The sequence below is a fragment of the Sycon ciliatum genome, chromosome 1 (assembly GCF_964019385.1).
Source record: "Sycon ciliatum chromosome 1, ocSycCili1.1, whole genome shotgun sequence".
In the NCBI taxonomy this organism is placed as follows: Eukaryota; Metazoa; Porifera; class Calcarea; order Leucosolenida; family Sycettidae; genus Sycon; species Sycon ciliatum.
Genome location: NC_088643.1, coordinates 88034324 through 88056273, shown reverse-complemented (window position 1 = coordinate 88056273; position 21950 = coordinate 88034324). Strand labels below are relative to the sequence as shown.

Below are 21950 nucleotides of genomic sequence, written 5' to 3'. Positions count from 1 at the left end.
GACAAGGTCTCTTCCAACAAGAGACTGTTATCTTCACTTCAAGTCACTGCTGTACTACCGCTAGATGTACAGGAGCCGTACTTGGAAAGATGAGACCACACCGACTAAAACATGCCAACACGTCTTTAAAAATAGAAAAAAGAGAAGAGGAATAGCAATCTTATCGCTGAGCATAGGGAAAATGGTACTGTCTGCCGCAGTATTGCCCTGCAGGCAATGTCACTGCATCACAGTGTGTCTTTGAAAACAAGACAAGCAAAACGTATGTAACGTATAGCTAATGCCACGCCACAGTACGCCAAAACTAAGCAATAAAAAAGCCAACGACTATGCTATATATAGCCTTGTTCCTTCAGCACGGTGCATGTAACACCAGGTATAAAACAAATGCAAAAGTAGCCTGGAGATGAGGACAGAGTAAACTCAACAACAGTACAGTGGTGATCTCACCAGAGCTATCAAATAGTTGTAGGATGGGACTGGCAGCCCATAGGCAGCACCGGGAGTGTGACATACCCATAGAATACGGATAGCTCCGGATAAGAAGAGCAACAGAATCAAATCTGACCAGATAGAACAAATTCGTAGGTAATATAAAGCTGTCAGGATACGTGTTGACGTACATTTGATCTCGTTACTAGGCAGCAGATGTACTCAAATAGCGAAGCAGCGGCAGCACTGCGAATCGTAGACTATAATACCCCACCAGGTCGCAAATGAGAGAATAGCGTCCAACACTGCGTAAGCGAGGAAGGACAGGGTAGTGACAGTAGGAGTCGAAGGTTTTCTAGCAGCAATGTCCCATTTCACGGATAGTAGGAAGCCGCCTTAGGTGTGGGTGTGCAGTGCATACATGTACGCCAGTGCCTTGACATCACATACCTATAAACTTGCCATCACTGCTGTCATGAAATCTCAGAAGAACCTATGCAAAAACACAAAGTGCAAGGGAACATAATGAAAAAAAGCAAATCAAAGATTTGTTGTGTGTGTGTGTGTGGGGGGGGGGGGGGCACTTCAATCAGCTGTAAGGTGGATGCCAGGCTAAAAAACAGTGGCGGTCAATTCATCAGCCTTGCAAGCTGTTGAATGGTGTAATCCCAGCACAAGGTGCTATGTCTAACATAGCTGTTCGCTATCATCGCTTCTGCGATGGGCATGTCTGAGGTGTGCGTGTGTGTGTGTGTGGGGGGGGGGGGGGGGGGTTATGGAGGTTAGAAGGGAGAGTTTGGCATAACATCATTACACTTGACTGAGCACCGGAAAGCTCTTCAATGACAACAAAAGGCAAGGATGCATGGCTCAACACGTTTTTTATGTAGGGGCACGTTGATGCATTCATGACGAGCTGTTAGTCTCTTTAAAGAAAAGGTTTAACAAGTTAATTTTGTTTTCTTTCCGAGGCAGGATGACGGCCGCTAACACCCGAAATAACCTAGCGGCAGATGCAGCGCCTAAAAAAACTAAAAAGTCGGAGTGGAGACATGAAACCTATTGTTACCAAACTATTTCCTCTGTGATCCAACTTTGTGTGTGACGATGATTTCTGATGATAATAATAATAATAATAATAATAATACCACAGTACGCGTAATAATATAATTATGTGGGTATAATTATACGTTCCGCTTCTGTCCTATCTCCTATGATCAAATTCCATTATCAAGATAATTATTAACACGGCGCACTGATGACCTGTGACGCCAAATCATGGATTGTTGGCCAGATTTCTCCATGTAGGCTTGTCCAGAGCGATGGCCCTCACATTCCCCAGCTGACTGCTGTGCTCCAAGTCACATGATAGTCAGATGAAAATGATGTTAAAATCCCTACACAAGTGTTCCTCTGGTGTTGTGGTATGAGAGCGTACACATTATTTCTATCTTTTAAAAACTTCTCGTCATATATCCGCAGGCAGGTGGTCCAGGGGTGGGCCATTCTCGCCATGGCAGCAAGCAGACTAAGGTCTTCAATGAGCGGCAAGTGGCTAAGTGACAAATGGAGGTAAACAACTGTACTCAGGATGTTACCACTCGGTGCAACAATGGCCTTGCTATGTTGGCAAGACTACAGCAGCTGAAACTGCCAGTGATTACTGCGCTGGACACATGCGGACCAGCAGCAACAGAACAACTCTCCTCACTACATCGCGCATGGCAATAGCCATGGGTCGATTTTAGCTAGTCACTGCTCATATCTTTGACTTCTATCTTCATAAAATGTTATTACAGCAATAGCAAGCATCAGACGTAAGTCCCATGATTCACATTGACAATAGCAAAAACGCTCTTAAAGATGCCGAGCAACCACACTGGCCGTCAAATCCAGGCAAAAAAGCTATGCAAACTACTCACCCTTCGCATCGCATGCAACAATTTTCACCTTGTCCACATTAACCTCCGGACCTTGTCCCTCTTTAAACGCCACATTGCTCAGGACAAACGTCCATACGTTATCACAGAAGCGGTACGTCCTCAGGCTGCCCTAATGGTGATCATCGAGGCACACACAAAAAGCACACACACATACCACACGACACACACACACACACACACACAGAAAACATGGTCATGAAGACATGCAAATCCAACAATATAATAGAAATTAAAAAAACAATCCTTGAAGCACCAAACTGCAACTTATCTGTTGAGTGCATGTCAGGAGTGCACACATCCAGTTTGTTGTGATGCTTTGCAGGCTTGTGTATACACAAAGAAGTGCAGGTGTCTGATTCATCATATCCTTGTCTTGCTGACAGTACAATGTTAGCTGCCATTGCTTCCCATGGACAGCTAGCTGGTAGGTGATGGCTTCTACAGCTGCTGCAATCTGGACTTCCTACGTATCAGGCAAATATACGGAAGTGCGATGCAAACTTATGATTTTCATTTCAAGGAGTGGATCAAGAAAGAGTGTGTGTCCATTCAGTCTAGAAGTGAAAGTTGGCACTGAGATCCCGAGTTCAAGTTCTCTGATTTTCTCCGATCGAATATTCGAGTATTCGAGTATTTTTTATCTCCTAACAATTGCACACCAAGGGCTTTAAAATAACATGATACAACCCTGATTGAACCGAGTAGCAGTCATTTTTCTCGGGTATATTGGTTGGTGGGTCATTTGGGCTCTCTCTACTCGTGAACAAATGTTCACCACACAGTCTGCACATCACCATCTGCCGACTGCTGCTCTGAAACTGCAGATTTCTGCAGTAAATGCATGTACCAAGTATGAACGAGCACTCTGATTTATTCCGAGTACGATTTTTTTTGAAAAAACCGAGCGAGTACTCGAGTACTCAGTATAATTGTTTCACCCCTAATTCAGTCTGATGTGAATGCGGGCACGTTTCGTGATCTCCGGGGTGACAGCCACGCCGAGTATAAGTTGCCCCCCCCCCCCCCCCCGCAACCCCGGACTGCGATCCTGACTACTACCCAGGGTACAAGCAAGGAGAATGCAGCCCCCCCCCCCCCCTCTCCAAGTTTCCGTGGTTCTGTCCAGTGTCTATTGACAGCGCGGGTTGTATTTCTGGATACGTTGGCCAGATTGGTGGTGACCGATCGGCAGTTTGATCCTTGAAACCAAGGAGGAACTAAAGCAACAGTGTACATGTCGTGACCCGAGTTCGAAGGTGGACCACACGGTGGCAAGTGACAGGTAGCAGATACGTCAGCAAGTCGCATTCGCCATGCATCAGCATTGGGTCATGGTAAACTGAGTACTTTATAATATGTCACGTGCCTGCTGCCTGCTGTCAGGTTGTTGCTAGCATTTGACCAATCAGATTTAGTTCATACCGTATTATCTCTAATATAAGCACGGTCCTTTATTTTTTCAATGTACCTCCGCCCCGTGCTATTAATGGAGACGTTCCTTTATTGGAGACTGTTCCATTATTATTTCAACCTCATTTCAGAGGCATGTTGCCATGCCAAATTCATGTATGACGCACACATTTCAGGGTTTTTTTCGCCGGTACAGATAATGAATTTACACAGTGTGCTTATAATGGAGACTGAGCACTTTATTTTTTGAATGCCGCCCCAAGGTGTTCTATTATTGGAGACGTGCTTTTATTGGAGACTGTGCTTATATTAGAGATAATACGGTACTATGGTTAATATTATACATGTGTAGGCTGTATTTCACTAGCTCTGATCTGCGACTCTTCTTGATGTACACATTATTGAGACGCTAAGGATTTCTACTATATTACTGTACTATGAATTATCATATGACCCTAGCTTCTACCGTTAAAACCTTCTCTTATCCCACCTTTACTAAATGACTAGTGAGTACAGTGAGTTCGTTCTGATTGGCTGCTTTTCGGAATATAAGCCCCTGTTGTGCTGGTGTTCGTCCTCAATCTCGCTCCAGTCCCTTCTCTCTTTCTCTCTTCTTCTTCTTCTTCTTGTACGTTTTGCAAGGCTTGTCCTTGACAATGGAACTCTTGGTGGGCTGTTGAGTGATGGCGTGCATATATTGTGCGCTTGGGAACCTGGGTCTCGCTCACACTTCGTGACGGTCCTATTTGGTGTTGTTCGCAACGCAGGCTTTTGACTGACCCTTGAGGTCGGGTCATGATATTTGGTGCTGTGACCAGGATCCGTCACTCAATGTGAACTAATCCTCGGTTCTTTTTCTGGTGTGGCGTTTTTTGTCTTATCCAGAATGGCACAGGAAATGATAGAGGAGCTCAACGCCCTTACGCGAGAAGCAGGCCAGGGGCGGGAGACTCCGACGATGCAGAGCTTGGAACGGGCGATAGCTCTATTTGAAGGCGTGGGTCGCCCCGACCAAGGACGACACTTGAGAAAGTTGAAGGAAGACCTGGACTTTCTGTCCTTGATATCCTTCAGGATATTGGGCTGGCATGCCGGCCACCGCACGGATGAATCAGAAGAGCCACCGAGAAAGAAAACTCGTAAAAACTCACGTAAGCCCAAGAAAGACAAGGCGTCTACTAGTGGCAAGAAGGACTCGAGTACTGACACGGAAATCCCAACGGACTTGCCAACTACCCCCGACAAGTTCGCGTCACAGTGATATGCGGCCTCTTTATTGGATCACATAATAATATTATTAAGTCAATTCAATAAAAGTATTGTTATCTAAACCTGGTTGCGCTCTGATCGCGTGTATGGTGAGGAATGGAGGCTAGGACCAAAACTGTGGGGAAGTCTCATTTTTCTTGAGATTGTTTGGTCAGAACCTGGCGGCATGTATAAGCCTTTTTGATACGTGAATGCAGTTTGAACTACTTCTTCATCATCGACATGGTCATGCAGTCATTAGAATGAAAGTGGTCGTTGTTCACTTTTCTTTCTAGAAATGAATGGAGATGCTGTCCTTTAGTCAGGCAAGGCTAAGACACAGCATATTCAGGAGAGGACACACAGGCTTACGGGAACGCCTGCAGGTGTAATGTGTGAGAAGTGTTACAACACACGCGGGTAAACACACTACATGTACCGGCTTAGGACGGTGTATCGGGAGGCACGGAAGGGAGATGACAAGTCCTAGAGACGGCAGGCTCGGGGACACTCAGCGGAAACGCCGAGTGACCCAAGTATCCAAAGAAAACTGGAAGGAATTGAACTAATCAGTGCTCCTGGTCGAACTAGGACACACAGGACTAAGACAATGGGCCGGGAGGTCCGTAAAGGATCACTCGGCAGCTTTAGGGTCAGGTCACTCTGGTCGAGTTTGAGCCCGGCTGAAGGGGGGACGTCGTGTACGAGTGTACCAGACTAGGAGAGAAGGCACTCTGGTCGAGCCTGAGATGACAGGGGCGTCGTGTACGAGTGTACTAGACACATTGGAGAGAAGGCACTCTGGTCGAGTCTGAGCCCGGCTGAGGGGGACGTCGTGTACGAGTGTGCTAGGCATCCAAATGTAGGGGAAAAGGAACTCTGGTCGTACGAGTATAATGGACACATTGGAAGAGAGGACACTCTGGTCAAGTCTGAGCCCGGCTGAGGGGGACGTCGTGTACGAGTGGACTTATCATCCAAAGCCACAGGAATTGAACGGATTCAGGCGCGCCATGGTGCGGTTGAAAACGAATTGGGAGGCGACACGGATTGTACTATATTAGGGTGCGTTCTTATTCTCGATCTTGAGTGATTAATGTATGTGCGTATGCGAAAAGGGAAATGCGTACACTCATGATGAACACGTGGCTTTTAGTCGTAGTTCGCATGCGCTGATCCCAAACCGCGGGAATCTCCAAGTTTCAACCACCTCTGAAGCTTGGAGAGCCTGTCCCTCCAGGAACTTGCGATTCCGCGACCGCGTTGTTTTCCGCGATTTGAACAAAAGTCCGTGATATCCGCGATATTTGAAAAATCATCCGCGTTATTGTAGAAAACTGTCCTTGATACCTAAAAAGCACCGCGATATTTCGAAAAGCAACCGCGATATTCGAGTCTTTCTTCGATGTTGTTTAGTTCTTGAAGTTCGTCAGTAGTTTACTTGTGAGATCGACACCAGAATGGAGAAGTTTCTGGGCAAATCAGCGGCTGACAAGTCACAAAATAAGGCTCGCGTCGAGTGTTGTCCGAGGATGGAGGAAAGCTGTCTTGCAAGCTCCTGTCACGCAGTTGAACACAGTCAGTGCAGCACACGTTCTGTTTTGTCATGCATGATTTATGCTGTACGACTCGTACATCGTACACCACTACTGCACTAGTCTACAGTACAAGTACCAAATCGGCCGCAATTTCACCACAATAATCCCGCAATATTTGGCAAAATCCGCAGTATCCCCCGCAATTTGTGGCATTTTACCTCGCAACTTTTTACGCGATATTTCCGAAATGTCTCCGCAAGTTTCTGGAGGGACAGGAGAGCTTTGGAGAGCCTCCTAAAAGTCGGAGAGGATATAAGAACAGCTCTCGAACTTTTCGGAGACTCTCCAACTTTTCCGAGGATTTAAGAACGCACCCTTACTGTACTATGAATTATCATATGACCCTAGCTTCTACCGTTAAAACCTTCTCTTATCCCGCCTTTACTAAATGACTAGTGAGTACAGTGAGTTCGTTCTGATTGGCTGCTTTTCGGAATATAAGCCCCTGTTGTGCTGGTGTTCGTCCTCAATCTCGCTCCGGTCGCTTCTCTCTTCTTCTTCTCATTCTTGTACGTTTTGCAAGGCTTGTCCTTGACAATGGAACTCTTGGTGGGCTGTTGAGTGATGGCGTGCATATATTGTGCACTTGGGAACCTGGGTCTCGCTCACACTTCGTGACGGTCCTATTTGGTGTTGTTGGCAACGCAGGCTTTTGACTGACCCTTGAGGTCGGGTCATGACATACATACTGGTGTGTATGGAGTGCATGAAAAATACAACTAGGAAATGCAGTGAAAGTGACTCTGTGATAATGCTAGGCATGCTATACATAGAAGCAAGACTACAAGATCCAGGGGTTATGGACCATTGATGGCACCTACTTTGAAATGACTCTTCGTTTTTACGTTTCCAAACGCCTTGCTTATGGCTTTGTCGAACTCCAATAACACTTGCAGAGCCAGGGCTGGTGTGATCTGGTGACTCTGGAAGGATCAAAAAGCAGGCACAAGTTCTCAAGGAGAACCCAGGAGAAAATCTGAAAAGTAACAATTGCTTCTCTGTACCTGGATGAGCTCATCTAGGCACTCTTGTAAGCTGTGGCCGAGTGTAGTGTTCCGATAAAGTTGATAGCTCATCGTGTCTACAGCCTAAGCGCTTGCCTCCATGCAACACCACGTCGATTGTTTACGAAGCTCAAAACACAAGTCTTTCTTCGATGTAGCTCTTGTCAAGAATATCAGCACACTCATTGCCAGCTAGCCAGCAACAGCATCAGATACAGTCATGTTTGCAGATAATCATGACACTACAAAAAAGTAGTGTTGAAAAAAAATGAGTGCGACGTCGTTACGTAGACTCTACGTTACCAAGCATGGAACGTCACCAAGGAAATGCTATGCGCGAAAATTTGAATTTTCTGACCTCGGCCTTCAGGCTTCAGACAAAAACTGCAACACCCAAAGGAGCAGCACAGTCGAGTCCAGTCAAAGCAGAGCAGTAAGCAGTAGTAATGGACAAGGATGTGACTTACTTAGCTTGATTGCTCCCTGATTTGGTTTCTTGCCCCTTGCTTGTGGCCTCTTGAGTCCTGTGGAGCGCTGAAGACCAGGGGAAATAAGAGAAAAGCGACAGTGCCCCATTCGCACCATTCAGTATGTCATTTGAATGGGAACTGAGTAAAGAGAACGTTCGGCCACTGAAACAGGGTCGCAACATGGACACATTGAATGCTGCTCTTGGACAGCAAAAGCCAACGCTTCAACGAAGCTTGGAAGCGCAAAGAGCGTGAGTCAAGAGATTTTACTTGCTCGTGATTGGGTTTGAATTGCTCAGTTCGCGGCCTCCCTCCGTGTGTTTTTGTTCAGTGAGTACGAAAAGCATTTGAGCGAAGAGGCCAGTGAAAGTGATGATCCCGTTGCCCTGTATCAGAAGTAAGTTCATTCGATCACTTGTCTAATGCGTATCCAGCACCATGATGTGTAGATATCCTCTACGAAAATACAGACCTGGAATGTAAATTGTTCTCACTCTATTCCTCTCATCATCATTCATGGAGTGTGGACATTACGACTGTACATGATTGTACTGGTGATAGGCGCATCACGGCCTACTGCCTACATCACATGTACATGTCACTGTGCACATCTCTTTGCTTGATGCAGCAATTACACCCATCTACATTAGGTTATACAGGGCAGAACAACAGAGACCAATATCGTTATCGTGACTCCGAGTTCCGTGTTTTTCATCTGACAGACGTTTTTCAAACACGAAAACTCGAAGTCACGATAACGATATCGGTCTGTTGTTCTGCCTTATGTAGTACGCTCTGCCCTTGTTAGGAGATGGAGCATTACATTATGTATTTGCAGCAAGGACGTGAGACACTTTGTCTACTTTAGGTTACATGCACAAGTTAACCTTCTGCAAGGCTACTATAATCATCGCTCGGTTACTACACAATGTGTAGTGTTCCAGATGAGCAATAGTGCTGGCAACTGAAATCCGACCCCTTGAGCGGTGCGCTCACGTTGCCAAAACCCGGCACGGGATTGTAACACTACAAAATAGAGATGGCTAGAATCGATGCTGCACTCCAGCACGAAAACCAGGAGTTGGATTTCAGTTACCACCACTGCCCATGCACCGATCCAGTGGAGCCTCACGGACACCCCGCAGACCAGACTGCACCGATCCGGTGGATCCTCACGGACACCCCGCAGACCAGACTGCACCGATCCAGTGGAGCCTCACGGACACCCCGGAGACCAGACTGCACCGATCCAGTGGAGCCTCACGGACACCCCGGAGACCAGACTGCACCGATCCAGTGGAGCCTCACGGACACCCGGAGACCAGACTTACTGCGTTGGAACGTGTCCTGATCACACTATGCATTGGAACTACTCGATTGAGAACATTTGGGACTGAACGAATACGTTCCGAGTACTAGTGCGGAGTTGCTTGCTTAGGGAGGTCCCTGTGTACATGTACGATGGTGTTTTCAGGAGTAGTCTGCAAATGGTACGGTAGATGGATGATTACATTGCAATAATGTCATGCTAAACCCTGTGTCTCTTCTCCTCAGTTATGTGTCATGGGTGGAGCAAGCGTATCCATCCGGAAATCGGAAGGCTTTGAATGAAGCTCTGGAGAAGAGCATACGTGCCTTGGTGGACATGAAGGATGATGTCCGATGCCTCAAGCTTTGGTTGAAATATGTAAGTTGAGGCTCATGTTCGCCTTGGTTTGTAGACAGGTTTATATTGCCCATATAGTCAACTGTTTATATTGTATTATATCGGGAGGAGAGGGGGGGGGGGGGGGGGGGGAGTACAGTTATTGCAGGTTGTAGCAACCTGTTGATCTAGTGACACATCAGAAATACGGACTTGATTTGCTAGCCAGCTGGAGTGCCATTATACTGTACATGTATCTGAGCTTCATGGTGTGCCTATCTGTCATCTCTGTAGTATGAAATCCCTTCTGACATCCCTTCGCTTTGTGTATACCTTGCTGATATCTGCAAATTGTGTGATCATAGATTGATCTGATGGGTGATGCCAGCAAACAGCTGCCCTTATTCGACCACCTGCAGTCATCCCAGTATTTTCAAGATCAGGCTTTGTTTTACGAAGCCTGGGCAGCTCTGCTGGAATCAATGCAACGCCATAAAGATGCCGAGAATATTTATAGGCGTGGCCTGGAGCGCAAAGCAGCCCCGCTCGCTCGCCTGGAGAGACACCACAAGTAAGAACATGTCCTGTTTGTGTTGAAACTGGAGCAAATAGCAATGTCAAAGGTGAACTCTGCCCGGTGGTTTGGGCTTGTGGATTCTGCTATTATGAATCATGCATTTCTCTCTTCTCATTTCTGTGCAGGGAATTTGAGCAGCGTGTGATGGCTGGTGTTGTTCTTGCGTCCAAACGACCGATTGCAGACACAACAAGAGCATCCCAACCCACGCGTAAAGCCCTGTCTGATCTTGGTGACCAGCCAGGTGTTGGCCGCTCTGGCTCTGCTATCCATGGTATGCTGCTACTGCTGTTGCTGCTGCTGGGCTTATTTTCATTCTCATGGTGGCCGATAGGAGTTTGAAATGATCAAGATTTGTGGTAGAAATTGTCACGATTGTCTCCTGATGTGTGCCAAGATGGGCGAGTCGGGATGAATACTGTAAAAGCCATAATATATAACGAAGTGCTAACTCTAACGAATTAACGAGGAGAAATCTGTCGTTAAAATAGAAATCGTTATACAGAAATCGATACATATACCGTTCTATTGAGCGTTAAGAATAAGTAAGAATCGTTACCTTTGGTACACGTAAACCAGTCAATTTTGGGAAATCGTTATATATGCGCCTCGTTAGAATAATGGCTTTTACAGTATATCCACACTGATTGTTTTGGGGGTGTTGCATGCTCACCTGTGCTGTGTATGTGTACGCCTGTACGGATGTCCATGTGTGTGTGTGTATGTGTGCAGGTTCAGCTGGCGTTGTGAACACACGCAAAGTAACACCACTGACTAACGCACGTCCGACCGTGCTCGATGAGAATGGGCAAGTGGCGTGTAGCCAGCAGTCTCACTCAACATCGAAGCACATCGGCTCTGGCCTCTCTTATTCAGACAAGGAAAATGTCAAGGCTGCTGGCAAGTGGGCTACTGTAAGTGTACTGAAAGTGGGGTACTATAAGTGCACTGCTATAATTGGTATGCTGTGCCAGTTCGCCTTCTGAGCTGTGCATTACTGTTCTGGGATGATGATGGCTTGTACTGTTTTTTTTGTTGTTGATATTTTTGTCTATCCGAATGTGGGCATAATGGTATTGTATTCTACTTGCATTGGCAAGTGCAATGATTTCTAGTACAATGTGCTGTGATTCAAATTACTCGCGGAAATTCTTGAGAGTAACTCCTACCCTTTCCCTGATTGTGTCCTTCTGCTGCCTAGAATAAGGTGGATGCGCCACATGCTATTGGCTTCTCAGATCTGAAGAAAGGTTCATCTTCTGTGAAAGTGTTTGGAGAGCCCGAAGCTGCAGTGTAGGTTTTAGTTTGATTTGAACTTATTTCAATAGTTTGTTGCCATGTTGGGCAACGCCTGTATGGCTAGTTTCACCTTGCCTAAAACTCTCCATCTTCGTATCTCAGTGACTGTATGAACGGTGTCGGGAGGAGCCGATCACAGCCACCATCAAGAAGATGCGACGCCCAGGACCACCTTAGCGTTCGGGCCCAAATTAGCACCTGTGTTCTTGACCTTCACTAACGCTCCTGCCCAGGGCCTTATGACTGGCTTTTGCGGTATTTTATTGTTCAGCATGTTTGTGACAGTAGAGCGAGTGACTTGAAGCCATGGCATGCGTCTGAACACTGTTTCTTAATGTAGGATATTAGATAACGGGTAAGCAGCTGCATTTGGCCCTGTACAGATCATTTTTCATTTTGGTTGATGAAAAAAGATGTAGGATATGCTGTGCTTATGTTCACTGGACACTAACTGCTGTGGCTGTTGCCGTCCGTTCTACTGCAGAATGCCAAAGAGCATTGGACCAGAGACGAAGAATGTAGTTCCTGCATCTGTTCTAAGGTAATGAAATTGTCCCTGGCACGAATGCCCAATATCTGAATCACTCGTGGTAAAGTTATGAGGAAACTGCAAAATACACTGCTCCTGGTAAACTCTACTGTGTTTTTTAATCTCTCCCCCCCCCCCCCCTCCCTTCAATTCTCTTCTAGGCTTGATTTCTTTCTCAAGCCAATCCGACCGACCTTTGCTTTTGTCCTAACTGCAAAGAGGGTACTAGTATATTGCGCATTTCGTTTTTTCATTGGAACTTCAGTGTTTAGATTCTAGAACAGGATATTCCAAATTGCCAATAGTCACTGCATTGGTAACACACCTCACTGTGCAGCTCCTCGTTAAAAATGCGACTTGCTGTGTGTTTCTTGTAGACCTCACAAGGCTACAGCTGCTGACAGTGCTGGTGGTTTGGCCAGCATATCCAAGGTATGAACTTCTGTGCTTACAGACTGAGTGAACATCAATACTAAGACAGTATTGTGATACATCTACAAGTATTTCAATAAGTTTTTAATCTTGCTCTCAGTGAACACCTACCGTCGACTCCTGATATAACAAACCCCAGTGTGCAGGAGAATTAGTTCTTTATAACCGCAATGCACTCACACCATACAAGCAACACGTCATGACTGGTATGTGAGCCATGATAGTATAATTGCACTTACTTCCTCCGCCCAGGCAAAATTTTCGCTTTTCTCCTTCAGCCCAATGACAGGTGTCTGACAGCAATATTTGCATCTTGTGCACTTCACCATCACACAAATCTGCTGGTTCAGGCACACCAGTTCCAAACAAGTCGGCGAAGTCGGCAAAGAGTAAAGAAACACCTAGAGTAGAGCGCGTTGAACGCGAGTGAACTGGTAAAAAAGACACGAAGTCAGTCACTGGTCAAGGTGGGTGCTGTTAGAGCACCACTGGAGTACAGAGCAGAGGTGTCATGTTGCGAAAAGCCAGCGCGATTGTTTGCATCCGGCACAAGATGTGTGTACGGTAAAATGCACGTGAGCTTGAAGCTGACAAAGCTACTCAGCGACGCTCGCCCACATACTGCAAAATAAACCAGAATCGGCGCTGGGCAAAACAGGGGAAAAGAAAGGCTTCGATGACAGGGTTGTCACTCAGTACACTCACCCAGCTCATTCGCCTGATGTCAACGTGAATAATCCTGCAAAGCGACGCTGAGCTCGTCAGCTTCAGCTGGTAAGAAACACGATCGATCGTACTCATGAAGGAGGTGAAGCGCTTGGAAAAGTGTCGATACGAAATATTTGCGCTTCTGGAAAGTGCGAAGTACTACCCGACAACAAGTGCAGCGTCGGCTGATGACAAAGGATGACTTCAACATTTTTCGACTTGAAGAGTTTCTCTTGATGTTCAACGGCTCCTCAACTCATTCTGAGTCGTTATAAGCCGTTCTGAGAACCTGGAATGTATCAGTAAAAAGTGTAAAGATAAGCGAAAATTTTGCTTGGGCGGAGGAAGTATTTTATATGCGGCCCTACAATATATGGTTCGTTATATATGAAAACTGTTTGCTAAAAAGGGTCAATTTTGTGTATGGGTTCAAACAGGGACATGGACACTGGTTCGCTATATCACAAACTTTGCAATGTACGAGTTCGTCATAAGCGGAGTCAACTGTATGTTCAGTCATGTACCAGGCTGATCTGGTACATACACAATATAATCGAGAATGTGGAATTGTGACGCGTTGCCCCTTGTTTCCCATTGTCTACAGCCACAGCCACCACGCGAGCAGCCAGTTTATCCCAAGGCCCTTGTCTACACGGAGTACGGAGAGTTTTCACTGGAGGAAATCCGCGCACGTCAAGCGCTGCAGATGTATGCTGAAGAGCAGGTGCAGTCATCCGATCCTGATGCAATGGACTTGACACGGGTGATCGGTCAGCCTATTCAGGTATCTATTGACCGTGATACCATCACCAGACTGACTGCAAAGTAAGATACAGTTCGGTGTGTGTTTGATTGCCCAGTACACATCACATATTACCATTGCATACGAGTATGTTTCCTGTGGTGATATTTTAGTCTCCCATTTGTGTACCACTGCATTGCTATACATGTGATTGTCCAGCCTCTTCTTCTTGCTCCCACTCCTGTTTACTGACCACTAGGGCGGATATATTTTGTTGTGTGTGTATATGTGTGTGTGTGTGTGTGTGTGCATGTGTGCATGTGTGTATGTGTGTAGGAGGGAGCTCACCATCACTCGCCGCCTCAGTTTCGATGGTCTCACACCAGGTCAGTTGTGGCCATTCTTGGCAGCAGAACCTTTGCTCGAATCACAGTCAATACCTTGGCATATGCTGATATACATGTGTAGTATTATGTACATGATTGTACTGTCACTGACGTTCTCGGCTCTGAAGAACAGAGACTCATGTCTTACCCCTGATTCACATCAACAATAATTATGTTGGGTAGCAGCTAATCCTTTCCTCAGAAGTACCACCAGAACTTCCGTTTGGCTGTACACGAAGCAACAATTTATCGTAACAGTGCCACTAATGTGACTGTGTGTGTGTGTGTGTGTGTGTGTGTGTGTGTGTGTGTGTGTGTGTGTGTGTATGGTGCTCTCTTTCCAGAGCTGAGTGGCCGACCTAATCGGGCATTTGACTGGAATGCATCTGGTGGTTCCCGTGAAATGCCGACTGGTTTGGCTAGACCCTGCGCTGCTCCATCATCCAACTCTCTGAACCGGTCCTCTAGTACTATAACCCCATCACCAGCTCAGAACTCGTCTAAGAATCATTTCACAGCAACCACTCCGCTGCCTACTGGTATTGTTGGAGAACGGTTTCCGACTGTTCCAGCCAATGCTCCGGCTGTGTTTGCACCTTCCTCCAATGCATCGGCATTGGCACTGTTAGGTGGCCAGTCATCATCTACACAAGAGAACCAGCGTCCCGCATCGGCAGCTTCAGCTGATGTTTCCTTTGCTGGCCGCTCGTCCAGTATGACTTTCCTTGGTCCTGCCGTCACACCCACCATGACATACCACACACGTTATGCCACCGATCGCATGATGTCCGCCATGAAATCTAACGACCTTGACAATGCGTCTCTTCTGGTGGACTCTCATCAACGAAGTAGCGTCCAGCAGAAGGCTGGTGTCAGTGCTGCGGCGGTGGCGGCTATTGCTGTACCAGCTGTTGCACCAGCAGCAGCAGCAAGCACCCGTATTGCATCTGTGCCTACATGCTCTGCCTCTACGGCTTTCACCAGCCAGCCCACTGAGCCGGGCTTCACCATCTTTGATGAAACAGCGCCATCTGAAGGAATTCAGATTTACGATGAGTCTGCCGCTGCCCATCCCGTGGACAAAGAGAACAGGTATGTCTGCTTGCTACCGGATGCTGTCTTGACTCTTGGGTGTACACAAGTCTTGTGGTACGGTCCCACTACAAGTAAATAGCCCCTCGCCAAGTCTGGCATCCCCATTGTCTACTTTAAGCTTGATTTTATTTGCTTTTTACCACAGCCATACGTGCTTGTGATGAGCAACATGTTTTCATGTCCCAACCTTACGGTTATCTCACGACCCTTGAGTTCACTGGTCTTGTAGGTTGTGTATTCTTGATGGTGCCCGCCTATTACTCATCATCCTCCGTGCATATCTGCATGCACCTTTTGTTGTGTTGTGTTCTGCACAGTGGCCGTGTTCGAAAGCCCCGTCAGAATTCTGGTCTGCGTGGCCTGAGTCAGCGAGAAGTAGCCCAACCAGCTGCAGCCCCAGCTAGCAATGAGGAAGGGATGGATGACGGCTGTGATGCAGCACCGCCGATGGCGCCGTGTTCATTAGCTCACTCCACGCCCGGCCCTGCATCTCAGAATGTAGCAATGGGACACCCGGCATTGTCTACCATTCGTCAACCTCACCGTGTCAACTCGGGTGATTGTGACGAGAGTTCAACGGCCACATGGCCCAATACGAAGAAGCTCAGTCCCATTGAGGAGGAACTATCTCGTACTGGTTCATCTTTGTCACGTTCTAGTAGCACCGGCTCCAATCGCAGTGGCATGTGCTCAACCATTGCGTCTGTGCAGCACGACACCATTGCTGAAGAAGAGCCTATGGATGAGCCGGTGTCCATTCCGGCAGATCCCAGTGCCTCCACATGCTTCCCAGACGAGACCGTCATCAATGGCCTGTACGTTGGTGATCCGTTTTCGCCAGGCAAGCGGGCAAAGTGGATGCAGCACATTGGGTCTGATCTCTCTGATCACCCAGGCTACAAGGATCTCTCAACAAAACCACTACCGGAAGTCAGCGAGAAACTCCTTGGCAAAGCCGTTATTCTTGGTGAGTTAAGTAACAGTTATCTTCAATATCTTGCCACCAAAGCGTGTTTTTTGGTCTGCAGGCTCTGCACTTTGCCTAGTGTGTAAACAACAGATCTATCCCCGGCACACTTGGCTGTGTTCGATGCATCTCTTGCTGTCAGTGGTATTGCCCTCTTCAGAACCCTTTCAAAAACATTCAATCAGTTTAATTTTGGTGAGTTGTGTTTCCTGTCTCGATTGATTCTTTGTTGGCAGCAATACAGCTGTGCTGCTGACTTGGAATTTTGGAGCATTTCCAAGCTGTGTGTGTGTGTGTGTGTGTGTGTGTGTGTCTCTCTCTCTCTCTCTCTCTCTCTCTCTCTCTCTCTCTCTCTTTCTCTCTCTTTTCGTTACGAGAACTTACGACATATATCTCTCTCATTTGTTCGCTTTTATTTGACAGATGAGGATGATGAGAGGTCCGTGTTTGTCCTGAAAGACTTGCTCGGGACTGGTGCATTTTCAACTGTATTCTCAGCGAACCATGTTGCTCAGGACTTTGCCAAGGACAAAGAAGACATTGTTGCCCTGAAGGTGAGTTGTTGCCCTCCCTTTGCAACATGACTTGTTCTGTTCAGCATGGTGAACATAGACTTCATTGGGTCTGACTGTGCTGGGTCAGTTTGTTTCTGTGTCTTTTTTCTCAATTTCTTCCTGGTGGTAGTCAATAGTGCTGACACTCCAGTTATGTCTTCTCTCTTTCCTCCACCTTGGTTAGGTATCGGAGACAGAGATACCGGACATGTGGGAGTTCTTCCTGGCCAGTCACCTGCCGCAGCGTATCACCAATGCTGGCCACGCAGACGCAGTAAGACAATCCATTTCGCTATTCCCCTGGTGCATTCCTCCTCCCTTGAAATCTACACATAGCAGGTCCACGACTTTTTGGTATTGACTCTGAATTCTCAGTGTCATCTGGGCGGGCTGGTTGAGATGGTCATGTGGGATCACGTGTGCTCTGCCTTGTTTGTGTTTCTTTCCTTACAGGCTGGGTATTTCATCAATGTGAAGCAGTGCTTTCACTATGCTAATGGAACGTGTATGGTTCTCAATCGCTTTAAGTGCACACTCCTGGTATGACCTATCTTACACTCACTATTCTCCCCTTGCTCTCTGAAGTGCATTCTGGTCTTGCAGCTTGTTATCACTTTTTGCAGCGCCGCTATCATGTTGTCATAATTATTTGAATTGCTCCAAAGCAGAGTATAATTTCTGTCATCTTTTTGTTGTTGTTATGAAGGCTCTCCAGGATACTGTCAGGTCACTGTTTGACATCCTGGAAGTGTGTTTTGTGCCTGTACATGTACCTCGGGACCGCCTAGTTTCAGTAACCTCCTTGTCCATGACCATCAGTCTTTCGTGCCAAATGCATTGCACGTACAAAGCTCGACCTTGTTTCAGAGACCACCTTCATTCCGAGACGTAGTATTCCAGCCCCATGGATGGTTGCTGACACCAGGTTTCACCTGCATGTGTTCTTTGCAATGTTGTCACTGCTACAGGACGTGGTGAATATGTACAAGAGTCGTCATCAGACCATGCCAGAAGCATTGGTACTGTACTACACCTGGCATATGCTGCACGCTGTGGAAGCATTGCACGCAGCCGGCTATTTGCATGCTGACATCAAGCCTGACAACTTTGTCATTTCCAATGACCTGTGAGTGTTGCTGGTTTTTTGGTGGTTGTTTGGTTTGCTTGCCTGTGACTAGCGCTGGAATGTCAGGCATTTCGGTCCATGTTTGCTGAATACATTCATTGTGATACAGCGTGGTTTCACGTACTTCAAGTTCATGTTAACTAAATTTGTGTAGAAACTGGTGCTGCCATGTGGACAGTGGAACCAACATGGCCTACATGATACAGGTGGAATCCTGATAATTCGAATATGGCTTAATTCGAACATACTGCTTAATTAGAAGTTTTTCCAGGACCGATTTCTATCAATACGATTCCCACATAAACATTTCTGATAATTCGAACCTCGAAGTGGATATGTCCGGTTAATTAGAAGTCCCACAGATTCCACTTTACATAGAAAACATGTGGGATTTGTGCTGATAATTCGAAGTTAGCAAACTGTAATTCGAAGTTCACTGTACGCTGTACTGGTCAGTTCAGTTTGCATGAGCAGGCTGTGCCGGTCAGTTCAGTATCCGTGACATCTGTGTCTAAGGTCCATAGCTCAACTCTGCGTGACCATAAGAGCATTTTGACATACATATTGTGTTGTGGGTTCATGTTTGGATAATTAGAATGTCAGGATAATTAAAAGTTTTACCTGGCATTTTGAGGTTCGAATTAGCAGGGTTCCACCTGTATGACCCACAGATGCAGGGATTGAGTGGAGTTGGAACCAACATGGCTGTCCTGTGCGATCATGTGATAGGTGTGCAACAGGTGTATAATAGCAATGTACATTCATTAGTTAATCATAAGTTAACAAGGCAATCCTTTATCTTCTTCACCTGTGCCTGTTCACCACCCTGGCGGAGCATAATGATCATGTGTGTGTGTTCTACTCCTCTGTTTGTTGTTAGATTTATCTTGGCAAAGTTCCTGCAGGACTCCAGTGCCAACCTGGTGAGCAGCAAACTGTCCGAGCTGAACCGTGTCAAGCCATTGCACTTGATTGACTACGGCCGCGCTATTGACATGTCCTGTTTACCGGCCAGCACTTCATTTAACGCAACTGTCGACACGGACGACTTTGCCTGCGTGGAAATGATCGAGAGTCGTCCCTGGACACAGCAGGTAAGAACAACCTGTCTCCACTGCTATGCATCTTCTCGGACCAGCAACCTGTTTGCAAAGATGCTAAGCAGGGGGGGGGGGGGGGGGGGGTAGGCGACAAATTGTTATAACTTCTTTTCAAGATTCAACGATGCCATCTTCATTTGCTCCGGCCATTCACATTCAATCCTTTCAAGGCCTGTACTGGCTAACTCTGTTTTCCTTTGTGTTGGTGCGCATTATCGCTAGACCTAACAGTTAGCTTGGCCTAACATTAATCATTCCATTAGTGTTGCACTGTCCTATCACCTCTTTTCAATGTTGTACATATGTACTACATGTAGATGATATGCCCTCTTCTCCAGTTGTATTGTTGCACAGTACACACTGAGGGCAAATATGGTTCCTGGAACCGTCCGTGGAACCAGCCTCTCACAGTCTTTGAGTGTATGCAGGTTCTGAAGCCAGGCTGAGGCTTGCACATTCAATGCATTTGTGCCACCAAATGATGGCGCCACAGACCATGTTATAATTATTGCTGAAAGGTATCAGTCGGTCTTTTCACTAGGTTTTTCCGCAGTCATCTTGTGTATATGATACAATTCATGATGGGTGTGTGTCTGTATGTATGTGCATGTGTGTGTGTGTGTGTGTGTGTGTGTGTGTGTCATTTTACTGTGCTTGCATAGATTGATACATTCGGTGTGCTTGGAACCATCCATGTCCTCCTGAATGGTGATTACATGAAGGTGGTTAAAAAGAACTCAGCCTCAAACCCGTGGCAACCTACCGTACGCCCAAAGAGGTATGTGATATCAGCTTGAATACTTCTACTCTCTATTTTACTTTCTTTCATTTCTATCCAGAAGCTTAGGATGTGTTTTCTTTTGGAATGATGCAAGGGTTCGTTGCCTGTAATACCACTTACTAACTATCTGTGATGTAAGTTTGTAAAGAACAGTAGCCGCTCATTGCGTTCTACTCAATTAGTTGTTTTGCTCATTCGACGTGCAATTATCTGACCTTTAATTGCTTGTCTCGGTGTCCTGCTGTCTGCCATCAAGTATTACTGCACGGAGTACTGGTAGTAGGCGAAGAGATCCAGGGGATGTCCATTATGCTGCCCCGTCCACTTCCCAATATTTCGTGTGAATGACAGAGATTGTTCTTCGATTGAGCAGTGTGTAGTCAGGGGGAAAATGTGGGCATGACTAATCAGCGTTGATTGTTGGGTGTTTTCATGTTTCATCAGGTACTGGAACCCTATCTGGAACAAGCTCTACTCCCAGCTCCTGAACGTTCCAAGTTGTTTTGAGCAACCCGACTTGGCCCCCCTCAGAGAAGGTGTTGGCAAAGCATTGGAAGCCAATGCACCCAAGCTTTACCAAGCCCTTTTAGTACAGCATGAAATTTTATCAGTTTAACCATTTGAGTGCTTGATTTTATTTTCCTCCTGTACACCATCCCTGTACACCAAGTCCCATCTTTCTCCCCTGGTTAAAAAATATTATTTGTCCCAACGTTCTAATGTATCTCCAACGTTCTATTGTGTACCAGATCATTCCAATAAAACTACCTGTTTTTCTCTTATAACAACTACTGCCGGCTTCAGAGCCTTTCTGGTGTAACAGCTGCTCAACGCTACATAGATTTCACGTGTGCGTGTCACAAGTGATCATCTCATTTGTTGTGCCCCATGCCCCTTGCTTCTTCTTCTTCTTCTTCTTCTTCTCTCTCTCTCTCTCTCTCTCTCTCTCTCTCTCTCTCTCTCTCTCCTTTCATGCCTGCTTGTGTGGAGATCCCAGCTTTTTCTCGCACTTGCAGCAACATGTTCCTTTCCTTTTCACTGGCCGCACCCTGATATGATTCTGTGGAGTGTACCTGAGCACTTGCCTGTCGCCATGCCCAAGTACTTATTGCCGCCTACTTGGGAAAAAGTAGTATTGCCTGTTTAATGTTTCTGGCAATTCTACAAATTTTGTTTTCGTTTTGATGGGCACTTCAGATTGTTCTGCAAGAAAGAGAACTGTCTTGTTCATTTGTTTTCACTGATAATATCAGATTATGTTGTTCTGTTGTTTCTTGCATTGCTGTGAATGTGTACATCGCTACTCTGCATAGTAATGAACTCACAGTGAAGCTGCTGCCGTTTTTCAATCTTATCGCTCAAGTGTGCCGTAACTTTGTGAAAGTGCTCTGCTGCTCGTTGCATTTATACTTTAGGCAATACAAAAGGTTTGAATTGTGTGTGAGCCATGCGGGTGATTGTCCCTTGCCGTGCATGTGTGTCGCGCAAGTAGTGCCTCCTTCTCCAGAGCCGTGTCAGCAGAGGCAGTGACCAGGTGACCTGCCTGAGACGGTGTGTGTGTGTGTGTGTGTGTTTGTGTGTGTTGTGTGTTGTGTGCACCTGGTTGGAAGTAATCATCTAAGTACGCTGCACTGACCTGGTTGAGATTTACTCAGTTTTTGTGCAGTGGTGTCACCTAGTTACATGCGCATTGTTAGTTACAGCTAACGCCTCAATCCAAGACTGGCAAAGAAGCCTGGTTATCATGGTTATGGACTCTTTGCTTTGTTACCATGGTTACGGTACATGTAACACATGGTATCACATGTATTTGGAGCATTTTGGACGCAGTCCAGATCTACTTGTCATTATCACACACGGTGTTGAATTTTGGTGTGCACCAGCGGTCCAGGAAGCCATTATTA

The 21950-nt window shown here is 46.4% G+C and overlaps 2 protein-coding genes across 2 annotated transcripts; one reads left to right on the top strand and one right to left on the bottom strand.

The window, feature by feature from the left end:
* Positions 1-7823, bottom strand: LOC135806204 (transcription initiation factor IIA subunit 2-like). Its single transcript, XM_065320359.1, has 4 exons — positions 7636-7823; positions 7453-7554; positions 2355-2484; positions 1-925 (listed from the first exon to the last, which is right to left on the bottom strand). The coding sequence occupies exons 1-4, from the start codon at positions 7705-7707 to the stop codon at positions 906-908; spliced, it is 324 nt and encodes a 107-aa protein (XP_065176431.1). The 5' UTR covers positions 7708-7823; the 3' UTR covers positions 1-905.
* Positions 7824-8038: 215 nt separating this feature from the next.
* On the top strand, positions 8039-21485 carry LOC135806201 (mitotic checkpoint serine/threonine-protein kinase BUB1-like). The gene is made up of 20 exons (XM_065320355.1): positions 8039-8356; positions 8437-8502; positions 9660-9792; positions 10116-10321; positions 10453-10601; positions 11060-11241; positions 11529-11620; positions 12111-12167; positions 12533-12587; positions 13900-14120; positions 14374-14423; positions 14768-15515; positions 15836-16485; positions 16909-17039; positions 17224-17313; positions 17493-17579; positions 18008-18165; positions 19046-19259; positions 19928-20043; positions 20491-21485. The coding sequence occupies exons 1-20, from the start codon at positions 8226-8228 to the stop codon at positions 20660-20662; spliced, it is 3708 nt and encodes a 1235-aa protein (XP_065176427.1). The 5' UTR covers positions 8039-8225; the 3' UTR covers positions 20663-21485.
* Positions 21486-21950: the final 465 nt, after the last annotated feature.

Excerpts from the sequence above, each read along its gene's own strand:
- LOC135806204 (XM_065320359.1), bottom strand. The coding sequence starts at position 7,707 with ATGAGCTATCAACTTTATCGGAACACTACACTCGGCCACAGCTTACAA. Across the intron at positions 2,485-7,452 it reads AAACGAAGAGTCATTTCAAA|GGCAGCCTGAGGACGTACCG; the intron begins GTAGGTGCCATC and ends GATCACCATTAG. Across the intron at positions 926-2,354 it reads TGTTGCATGCGATGCGAAGG|GTTCTTCTGAGATTTCATGA; the intron begins GTGAGTAGTTTG and ends GTTTTTGCATAG.
- LOC135806201 (XM_065320355.1), top strand. The coding sequence starts at position 8,226 with ATGTCATTTGAATGGGAACTGAGTAAAGAGAACGTTCGGCCACTGAAA. Across the intron at positions 9,793-10,115 it reads TCAAGCTTTGGTTGAAATAT|ATTGATCTGATGGGTGATGC; the intron begins GTAAGTTGAGGC and ends GTGTGATCATAG. Across the intron at positions 17,314-17,492 it reads ATGCTGGCCACGCAGACGCA|GCTGGGTATTTCATCAATGT; the intron begins GTAAGACAATCC and ends CTTTCCTTACAG.